The following is an 11,604-nucleotide window of genomic DNA, read 5'->3' as shown; positions in this document are numbered from 1 at the left end:
ACAGAAAAGATAGAACTTACAAGCTACAATAAAAGTTATGTCTTTAAAGCTGTAGATTATATAACAGGGTGGGAAATGTTTAATATCGATTTCAATCTGTGCTTCAATGAAGCAGTAAAAAACTTCTTAATTTACAAAGTATGTACAGCTATGTTTAACATAGCATTTGATTTTCATATTGTATAAATCCAGACAATTATAAAATCAGATTATTATGCTTTTCCCACCCTGGCAGAGAATAAACATGAATTCAGAAGCACAGTGGAAGTGAAAAACAAAGAAGAAAAGAGAGAAAAGGCAGCAGAGAAAGACAGAAGAGGTGAGTACAGAGCTACAGAAGTGTTTATTGAGCATGCTACAGAGGCAAGCAGCGTACACATAAGAAGAAATTAAACAACCATCAAACCTCCCAACTTTGTTAGAAAATTAATTTTTAATTGTGCCGCTTTCAAACTATACTGAAATATTACATTTCTAAAGATGTAAAAACTCAACTAATAGAAAATATACATGACCTTTTTCTACATAGATAACAGAATCTATGACTCTTGGAACTAAGTACATCAATTTCAAAAAGTATTGGTCATTTGAACAGAATCAAGACAACAGTCCAGACTGACACAGGAACTGTTTTCAAATGATTTTTTTTCCTGTAGATTCTGAGCCATGTTCATAGTAAAGTCAGATCCATTTCTAGATACAAAATATTTTGAAGAGATTTATTAAAACTGAATATTACAATGCAAGGTAAATTAAGACTAAAGGCACATAAACTTTGGTCCCACCTGGTTGTCAGTTTTGTTTTTGTTTTTTTATATAAAGAAAACTGCCACAAAATTATTAATCTTTCTGCAAAAGTTTGCAATACACTTTCTTCATCCTTGAAATACATGCACCAACTCCTGAACTAGCTAGACCAGTCTGCACATGCTCAGAAATCCACAACCATATTTCAAATTGTAATTACTAACTAAAAATGGCAATATATATTTAAATGCACATAAGTCATGTCAACTTCAAAAAACATCTACAAAAAATATTCAGCCACAAACAAGACATTACTTAGTGCCAACATTTATATGATACGCCCCCAGAGTGTGTGTACAAAAAGGTTAAGACTTTACAATGCTTTTCCCACAGAGGCTGAAAGCCATAGGGACAAACAGAAACAAACAGAACACAAAAGAATCACCTTTCTGTCTTTTAAAGAAATTAATTCTCTGCATCTTGTTAACTCTGACTAATGCCTATGTTCTTAAAGTGAACTAAACCTGGAATACACAAGGCCATTTCATTTAGTTTTTAAAAAAAGAAAGAAAGAAGCAAGCACAGGTAAAATGTGCCACATTTCTCGTACAGTAACGCAACTTATTTTGTTTTTGTATTTTTTAAAAAATGATTCATGAAAAGCCAATAAATCCAAGCAGGAGAAACAAAGCTTAACCCTTTTTACACACTCCTGCTAATACATATTTGGCATAACCCTGCAAACGTTAGGTGTGGCTAAGCCCCTCTGAAACCACTGTTTTAATTCTATTGATTTCAATGGGATGTAGGCAAAGCCAACGTTCACTGGATTGCACCCCTTAATTCCCATGTAACAATGTGCCCCAGACAACCAAATTTTTAAACTAGTAAATGCAACTCTAGCAACTCTAGGTTTTCCTTTTTTAAGGCACGTATGTTAACTAAGTTGAAAAACTATGGGATTTCCTCAGAATCCCTTTTAAACAAAATGGTTTCATAAACATATGCAAAACCAGCAGATAATATCACTGCGTCTTCCTTGTAAATCCTTTTTTGTTTTCATTTATACATAAACAATCAAGGAATGGTAACAGCATGAAAAACAGATGTCCATCTCTGGTCCCCGCTTTCCCGAACAGTCATAGATGACAACACTAAACAACGTGATACAACCTTATTATTTTGATCTCTCACTTCAAATGGTTGATTTGGAAAAAGAAACTCTCAGATGATGATTTTCTCCAAGATTATAATTATGCAGATCAATCAAAGCTTGGATAGCTTCTTCTACTGTTGACATCTGAAGAAGAGCCATCTTGTGATCTCTTCTGGAACAAAGCAATAAAATTAGATACGAAAACAATACTAGAAAGCTGTAACAGAAGTCCTATTCTTACCAAAGACAGCTGATGTCTCATTTTACATGAAGTTTTAAAGAAAACATGCTTACTGAAAAAATTTAAATGCTTTCACAGTGCCCCCAGTATTAGCAAACAGCATGCGCAGGTCATCTTCCGATACTGATGGTCTACACGAAGAAGGGGGTAAAAGGGAAAAGAGAGAGACAAAAGGATTAGAAACTAACGTTTGGAGCTTATATGAATCCTTCAGGTAATTTGGTAGCCAACACTTACGGAATATTAGACAAATGAAGAGTTGCAGATGGTGGGAAAATATTCTGAAAGTTTTTTGAGCCAGGCTTTTTGAAGCGATGAAGAGGTGAATTGCCAAAGTCTTTAGTTAGTCCTTGGTCATCAAGTCCTTCTCGAGGTAGTTGAACTGTCTGATGTTTGGAAAGTGTAACACGAATAATCTTTCCATACATTTTCTGCCCATTAAGATGGCTCATGGCTGGGGGGAAAAAAACCAAAATAATCCTTTCAGTATTTCTTCTATTAAATTCAATATTAAAAATTCTAACATTTTCAGTATTAAAAAAGTACACTCTTTGATGGCAATTTCTTTTGTTTAACTAACAAATGTAGCTAATAGTGTCGGCTGGAAATCTTTCTATTCCAAATGTTAATAACAACTAATTTAAAAGTTCTGCTCATATTGCAAAGTAAAATTAAATCACTTAGAGAGCAATCTTCTGGCCCCTAAACAGTATCTGGGGCTCCAAAGGAAGCTGTGGATCACCTCCTCCACACTGACGGAGCTACGAGCTTGGAGCAGCAGAGCCGTTGTAGATCTCTCCCCCCCCCCCCCCACTTCTAGCCACTGTGGAAAGCTTCTTTTACAAGGTTGGACGTGTAACCTCATAACACAAGTTGGAGGGGGAGAAAAGGGGACATACTGGAAGGTAGGATGGGGAGGAGATGGGCCATGATATACAATATACTATCATCTCTCCAGTCCCCTCCCCACCCACTGAAAGAGAAGTCTGCTATGTGGGCTGGTCTAGCTGCTTTTGACATTTTAAACAGAGGAAAAATGCCAATATCGCCTCTGTCCTCCTGTTGCACTGCCTGGCTCTTGCTGGCAGGGCCTAGGGTAGGTAGAGGGCTCCGAAGCCAGAAACATTTGTCTGCATCCCACAGGATTGTGCTGTTATTCAATATATAAAACAGAGTACTCGATATACACTGTCAGATATTAACTGAATCTGTTCTTTAATAAGTCATTCTTAACTTCACTATAGCATGCTAATTCAAAGACGTATTCAGACAAATCTTAAGTTTAAAAAGATATGGACCAGGATTCAAAAAGCCACACATGGTCTTTGGGATGGTATTCATAAATGGAATTCTATACAGCTTGACAAGCCACTAAAAAAAAAAAAAGCAGTGCTGGAAGTTTCAATTTTTGAAAAAATAAAATAAAAATCCAGTGCATACAGCAATATACTTGTACACACTCAAGTTACAGTTTGGATCTTAACCAATTCTCTAACAGAGTTATTCCTGTGTTCACAAGGCAGTATTCCATCTTCCCTTAATGCCCCTCATATACAATATCTCAGATTTTAGAAAGATTAGAAGCAAACACAAAATGTGAACATGGCTTGCAAACAAATTTAAAACACCCTGAAAACCAAGCTTTAAATGGCCCATGGAGGGAAAAAACCATTATTCTCACCGAGCTGTGATTGGTTTCCGTCAGCCATCTGTATGAGAGCACTGTCTTTCTTATTGTATAAAATCTTCACACGCTGTACATCCCCATAAACACCTTTTTAGAATCAGAAAAGCAATCCAAAAGAAATAGCATTTTAAGGATAGCTAAACAGCACATTTTGACATATCAATGAAACATTCGGACATGTCTCTCACTTCTCCCAACATTCACACAAATGAATAAAGAAGAACAAGATTTTGAATAGGTGAATTTTGAAAAAAGGAAGACATTTTGATAACCCCTCAAAGCTATGTGAATGATATTAAATAAAAGATCATGCAAAATAAAAATGCATGCATTAAAAGAAAATCTTGCATCTATGGAGAGTTTTAAAAACAGCAAAAGAAAAATAGCAAAAGATCTACTATTCAACTTTAAGCCAAAGTGCTAGCTACAAATAAGAATTAAGGTGAAACAAATAATTAAATCAATAATAAAAGTATAGTGCTAACAATAACATACCGAAGAGGGTAAACAGACTTTGGGGCGTAACCATCTTTAGAAGGAGAGAAGAGCAAGCAGCATAAGACAAGAAGAGAGAAGAGTCGAGGAAGAGCGGAGATGAACAGATCATCCATAACGAAGGGTGGTTCCCGCAGAATGGTGAGGTGGTCATGGATCATGGTTCAAGGCGGTTAATTGGGGCAAGTTGGTCCGAGGAACATTTTGTTCAAGCACAGAAGCATGAACATAGGGAATGGAGACAGAGGATGTAGACAAGGAATGCAAAGGATAGGATAGGGAAGGGCATGGGAATTTGGGGAGAGATAGGGAAAGGGTAGGTGAGCACAAAGGGAGAAGGATGAAATGGGGAAGGGAAACAGCAATGCAGAAGAAAAATAAGGAAGTGGGGAACAAAAAAAAATAAAATATAGGTCAGTACATAGGAAATGCAGGAATTTGGTCAGAAAATGGTTGGTTTATGTATTGTACAAGAAAAACTGAGTAAAATGTAGTCACCCAAGACAAAATATGGGTAAAGTACATCCATATCAAACAGTAAGTTACATTTCATCTGAATGTGGAAAAAAACCATGCAATAGAAACTTAAAAAAACCAAAGACATCTAAACTTTAACTGCATAAGCATGGCTGGTTATGAAATGCAGGCAAGTCCTTCAAAATGGCCCTCTGATCCAAGCATTTTAACATGCAAGAGTGGATGAAAAAATGATATAATGGTCCATATTAAAAACAGAGGCCAGTAAAAATGGAACACATATTCGAAGTACACAAACTGATACAAACTACCCCACATTTCATACCAGCTTTCACAGCAAGTCAAAGTAAAGTTACAAGACAATAAAATGCAAAACTAAACAAAACCTCTCAGATTTCAGAGTTAAGGAAGTATTAAAGTGAAGATTTTTAAGGACACAAAATGAATAGCAACTGCAAAGGAAAAGGAAAATTACTAAGAGAGACTGTAGAGTGCTGCATCAAGATCTTTGGAAGAACCTTCAAAGAAAAATGAGTTAGAGTTGTTCACATAAATACTACAAAAATGCAGTGACATATAAGCATGAAATGAACAAGCAAATAATTAGCAGACAAAAACAGAACAGCAGTTTTCTTAAAATCTAATTTAAAAAATGGAGCACACTGATACTTATAAAATTAAACTGAAAGACATCAAGAACATGCAATATTTACGATATTTTTCTTAGGAAAAATAGGTAGCTGAATAAGAAAGGATATTTTAAAAGATGCTGGCTACCTAGGAAAACAAAAGTATTTAACTATAAAAGAAAACATTTATTGGAAGCTAGCTGTAAAACAATCTGGGGTAGCATGGAGTTTTTTTTAAACAAACTGATCTTAATAAATAAAGATGTGGAAGCAAGCTCAAAATAAAGAAGCCTTTAAAAAGTTCACAAAATGAAGTATGGTAAAGGACAAACAAGGATGGAAAAGTGGAATTACTGACCTCTTCATTTAAATTGCTAACCAGGAGGACTGTATTGCCACCAGATGAAACTCCAGGCATACCGACACGGCCAGCGGCAGCTGCTGCTGCAGCAGCAGCAGCATTTGGAATGCCCAATGGACTCAGCGCTCCTGGAACAGCTGCAACAGGAAGCCCTAATTTTAAAATAAAGCATATTTTACGAAACACACACAAGTCGTTCCAATCTAATCTAATTTAGAAGACCTCTGCTGGTTTTGACCCTCTTTTCATGGTATCCGTTCGTTCATTTTCCTTATATGAAAGCCATTAACCTTCCAAATTGACAATTTTGCAACTTCCAAATGTACTGCTCTTGTTTCATTGGGTTGGATCCAGTCTTCCAGATCCAGAATTCTGAGTGAGGCTTTTGATCCAGCAGAAGGATCCCAATGAAGGAGGCTGAATTCTTCGTCAAATCTTCCCTCTCTTTGCAGTCCCCTATGCTCCCCTCTGAAACAGTGGGGGAAGTGGTGCTAGCTACTGGAGAAGGAGGAATGAATCAGCAAAGATCATCTCCCCGCTCCCCTTTCCAGTAGTGGGAACATTCTGGGTGACACTATGTTGAGGGAATACTCGCACCGGGAGAAAAGAATCTGGATCCAACTCCTTCTGACAAACTAAGGCCCCATTCAGGAGACACCTTAAACCATGGCTTTAACCATGGTGGTTAAGCCAGAAAACCAGGCTGCATTCAGAAGACGTCTTAAACTATAGCTTTAACCATGGTGAATAAAGCAAAAGGCCACCATAATGTTCTATAGCATCTAGGAGAAAAGAAAGATTGGTCTTATTACCTAGGTTATATTACACTGAAACTTGTCATTTCTTTTTCTATAGCTTAGTGTTTTTATCAATACAAATACTACTCTATTAGAAATTTCTGACTTTAGCTTGTTCACGTAATATAAACTAGATTTCTTTCTCTTAAAGATAACTGACCACTGGATGATGTTTCAATGATAAAGGGGAAAAAACACAAATCATTCTAACAAATGGCCCAGCATTAGCTGGTTAAGCCAACTCTATACGGAAATGTCTCTGAAGCATATTTATCAACTTATTCTACGGGAAAAATAAAACAAGGGAAATGCCTCATCTTCTCTCCTGAAAGAGGCACATGTTTTTGCATTTCATCATCCTTGCGATTTAATAAGGTCATCTTCCTCCTTAGTTTGCAAATTGCTTCATACACTTCAAGTATCTACAAATAGTGAGGGAAGGCCCATAGCCATCGAGGCCCAAATCTTTAGACTTTTGGAATAGTCATCCCCTCCTAACACTGAAATCATCATCGGTTCTAGAATTGAATGCTTTCTGAAATGGAATGCTGTAGGTAAGAGGTGGCAAGTTATTCCATGGCACTCCTTTCTCAGAACAATTTATCCACAAATAATCCGTGCTGGGTGTGGAAGCCGCCTATATTAACGTTTTATAAGAGCTGACAACTCAATAGAGATAAAATAAATTATGATTTGACATAACAGAGATAATTGAAAAATGTGCATGTACTGTCTGCTGAACATTTTGGTAACTAATGGGAAAACTGCTCAGCTTGCACCAGCACTGTAGATGCCCATCTATAACAATGGTTCACCCCAAGTGTTTTTAAAATAAGCTTTTGCAAAAATTTGACTTAAAAGCCCCATATTAAGAATATGAGCTTTTTTTAAAAAATAGAAAATTTCTGGATGAAAAGAAAAAAATACATTATAGCTGCTGCTGTCCCTCTCTCTCCATGCCACACTTCAAGCATGGTAGTGCAACAAACTTCATCCAGATGATCCATTCAGCTCTGTTCCCACCAAGATGTCCCCTGGCTCAAGTGGATTTTGGAAGATTACCTATAAGTAATCTTGAAAAACAACCTGAGGGTGTTGAAGGGGGGTAATTTAAAGGGTGGCTTTTTTGAAGACCACTTCACTTTAAATTACTCTTAATCCTCCTTTAAACACTCTGTCAATCTCAAGGTGAGCGAATAACTACAAAATGGATTTTTTTTCAAACTCACTCAAAGGTGATAATGATTTTAACCTTTATCGCTATCACATTTTTCTTGATTTTTTAAAATCCCCCTTTTAGCTACTATGATTGTATGACAGGGTGCTAAAAGGGGCTAAAGTGATCTTAAAAAATATTTGAAGTTACCCCTTTTCAAAACTCTGCCATATTCACAATTATACAGGTTAAGGTGGGGATATTTTTATTTTTACTTAAGGCTTATGAAGGACAAATATAGAAACACTACACAAGGAGTTTGGTATGGCCCCCAAATCCCGCCCCCCCCCATGAATCCATTTTACCCAAGCTATTTTCTAAAGGAAGATATTCGTAGGCAAAAACTTCTGAACTTAAACTGTTCTTAGTTAACTAACACATTTCTGGCTATAACAATTCATAGTACATTAAAATAGAAAACACTTGGGTGTGGTGAGAGAACTACAGAAGTTTCTGCAGTTATATGGAAATCATTGTGTGTGTTTTAAATTCTGTTCTTTGAAATCTCACATGGAAATGTGGTTGCCCCACCTGAGCATGAAGGTTGGCTACATCCCTGCCTTGTAGTGATGATGAGGATTCTGTAATCTGCACATTTCTTACCTGTTCCTATGCTTTGTCTCCCTATTACTACTGCTCACTTGGGCCTGTTTCCCTTGAATGCTGCAGACAAAAAGTACTGTAACCAGAACATTTTAATTCAATTACCAAAAAAAAAAAAAAAGGGGGGGGGACAACCGGACATACTGGATGCAGAATTCTCTCTCAGGGCACCCTCAAGAAGCAACATTCCATAGTACAGTGATAACTGAGGATAGTTAAGAAAGATGCTATGTCAGATGAGACATCAGCCCACACTTCTCTTGCAGAAATAAGCTGTTTCAACCAGGGTGAGTGGGGCAGGATGCCCCCCCTTACCTTCAAAGACAAGAAACAGTCACAGGGTGTCCATTCTCTTTTGAAGGAAGACATCTTAACTAGGGATGTAAGAAAGCACTGCCTCCCATCCTGAGCAAGTGTTTGCTATTGAATAGGATCACACAATTCATTGGAAAATCCATGTTCAAGGCTTCAGCAGCAGAAACATAGCTACTCAATAGGAACATTGGATAATGGTCAACATAAAGTCTCACTGCATCTTTACATGAGTTCTCCAATGATAGAGTACCAACAGCCACTGACATAGTATTATCTCTTTCAGAGTGTATGATGGTATCTCTCAGCATAAGATCTAATTTTCATCTGTAATTTATCGTGAATACAATAAATAACTTGACCCAGTAGACCAAAGAAGCTTTGGACACCTTGCCTTGGACAGATGGATGTAAACAAGGACCCAGAAGTTAAAATGTCAATCACAAATAAATGTTGGACCCCAGATAAAGATCCAGAATATATTATGCGCATCTACTATGTGACACTCCTATTTTCAAAAAGCACAGAAAATGAAAACATTTTGGCCTCTTGGAACACAGAAGAAACTTCTGGTACGAATGTTGAAATTCTTTAAATATTACCTCATTCCTATGAAATACAAAGAGACCTAGACTTCATTCAGGAACATCATTATGAGGAACAGAAAAGTTGAGGATCATGAAGTCCAAGTAGATGAAGTTGAAATGGAGTGAGGGAAATAGTGCTGATGATCCATGTAAAGCTTATATGATGGAAAACTCTGTGCAAAGAAAGCTGCTTTCTTAAAGAACTACTTTTGGAAGGGTGATGAAATCACAGTACTCTTGAGGAGGGTCCTGGAATGCTGGATAGTGTAATAGCCTGCATCTTCATGGAAAGTTAAAGAAATAATGGAACTAAATCTCCTCTGAACAAGACATCTGAAAGCTCTAGAGGACTCTGAATGCTTGATCTTAGAGTGAAGTACTGGAAGGAGTACTGTAAAGCCAGAAGAAAAACAGCCTTCTAAAAACATTCTGAGGTCATGGACCAGTGTTATTCTATACAAGATTTCATAATTTTTGCTCACAACATCAAGCGTGACAAGCAACCAGCCTTCTATCCAACTTTGGACCTGGAGAGTTGGACAGCAGTAAAACTAGCAGTTACATAGAGATCCCTGCTGCTAGTCCTTAGCTCCATGATCAGAAGTAAAGTTGTACATTGTTTGGTTGCTTCACTGCTACTCTTTACAGCAGGGAGGTGTGTGTCCTGGATTGTACAACATGACGGTAGTTAATAAGCCATAACAGATGCTTAACCACCCTCACATGTACCAACTTATTTCCCTAATTACCCTCGCTGGGCATGGCTTGTTGTTACATGCGAACTTGGTGAGAGTGGGTAGCTGGAATGGTTTATAGTGTGGGAAATCTGCTAGCATGTGTGTGGGTGTGTAATGAGTCACCATGGCTTATTAACCACTTGTACACATGTGAACCCTTTCTGGGTGTATGTCCCAGTTTACATGATTGCAACGGGGGAAATAAGCCATGATGCCTTATTTTCCCTGCGTTATTTATTTATTTAGAGTATTTTTATCCTGCACCTCAGCCAAAAAGGCTCTTGGAGCGGATTACAATTGATCATTAAGAAGACAGTTCCTGCCCTCAGGCTTACATTCAGCTCCTTCTTCTTCCCCACAGGGTGAAGATGCCAGTTAGCCCTGGGGGTGGGTTTTTTTTTTTCCCAACTGAAGCAGGCTCCGATGGTCTCTGCCTGCTCCAGTCTCCCTCACTTCTTCTTCCCCAGTGCCTTATGTGGTGATTGCATGCGGGGGGGGGGGGGCGAGATGAGGGTAATTACCTTTGGCAGCGCAGCTTGTTGTACCTTGTTGCTGTGGTTAATGAGCAACAAGCTACAACAAGCTGTGCTGCCAGACAGGGTAGCTTGTTGCTATGGTTAACAAGCCACCCCAGAACCCTACAACAGTCCATTGGTTCTGGGTGGCTTGTTTAGCATGGCAACAAGCCACCCTGGCCAGATTCACATGACAGAACAAGCTGTGCAACCAAAATTATGTATGCTAATTCCCTGGTACGTGACTGTCACGTGCAGGGTAGTTAACCAGCCACTGTGGCTTATTAACCACCTTGCAATCATGCAAACCGTGTGTGTGTGTGTGTAATTCTCTTCGATATTGATGCTTGCTTCCAAGCCAGATGAAGTTCATGCTTGCTTCCAAGATCACCGACATTCCACCAATAACTTTAGAAATGGTCTTGTAGCTTAAGCAGCTCATATCCATAAACTCTTGGAACTGAAATAGAGGCTGGAAAAAGACCACTGTGAGAAGATGGTGATCTATGAGCCAGCAGCAGCAATTCTTTCACATGGACACAGGATTGTACAACTACTGATGCAGGTTGTTTTTCTAGAGAAAAGGGGAATCTTTAATAGTGTGGCATGGAGCCAGGAATATCTAAAAGCAGGTGAACATGGATAGCTGAATATGGCCTAAAAAGTCAGATCTCATATGTGAGGAAACAAGGTGGCTTGTGAAAAGTTCATACAGAACCTGTATCAGAAACAGCATGCCTTGGTGGCTTCCAGGGACTGGTAGATGAATGGAACATTTACATCACAGGTAAGAAAGCCATAGTATCACAGGCACTGCTGACAGTACACCTCATAAGTTCTTGAGTTGAGTTGATCTGATGAGGTGAACGCTCAAACAGGATAGACATGAATCCATTGTTGTCTGAAACATACCACAGGTATGACGTTGGGGTAGATGTGATGCCCAATCGTTAATGGAGCTATGTTTCTGTGAGGTCTAGGGAGTCTAAAAAGATGCTAGGTTTCAGTGATTCTGTTATGGACTGCAATGAAGTCTTCTAGGAT

The 11,604-nt window shown here is 38.2% G+C and overlaps 1 protein-coding gene across 5 annotated transcripts in view; it reads right to left on the bottom strand.

Annotated features, from left to right (window-relative positions):
- Window positions 1-414: 414 nt before the first annotated feature.
- The window catches only part of PTBP2 (polypyrimidine tract binding protein 2), an 86,537-nt gene continuing 75,347 nt past the window's right edge, over window positions 415-11,604 (bottom strand). For 2 of the 5 annotated variants that reach the window (XM_063136192.1, XM_063136210.1), the window contains 6 exons: window positions 5,791-5,930; window positions 4,327-4,360; window positions 3,826-3,918; window positions 2,382-2,598; window positions 2,198-2,275; window positions 415-2,075 (listed from right to left, as the gene is read on the bottom strand). In XM_063136192.1, the coding sequence (XP_062992262.1) occupies window positions 1,943-2,075; window positions 2,198-2,275; window positions 2,382-2,598; window positions 3,826-3,918; window positions 4,327-4,360; window positions 5,791-5,930 (695 nt within the window). In that variant the 3' untranslated portion in view covers window positions 415-1,942. Of the gene's footprint in view, window positions 2,076-2,197; window positions 2,276-2,381; window positions 2,599-3,825; window positions 3,919-4,326; window positions 4,361-5,790; window positions 5,946-11,604 lie in introns of all 5 variants that reach the window. The other 3 variants (XM_063136172.1, XM_063136181.1, XM_063136202.1) reach the window with 3 other exon arrangements.

This window comes from Elgaria multicarinata, chromosome 1, assembly GCF_023053635.1.
Source record: "Elgaria multicarinata webbii isolate HBS135686 ecotype San Diego chromosome 1, rElgMul1.1.pri, whole genome shotgun sequence".
In the NCBI taxonomy this organism is placed as follows: Eukaryota; Metazoa; Chordata; class Lepidosauria; order Squamata; family Anguidae; genus Elgaria; species Elgaria multicarinata.
Note: the sequence above shows the minus strand (reverse complement) of the source record. Positions and strands in the feature narration are given on the sequence as shown.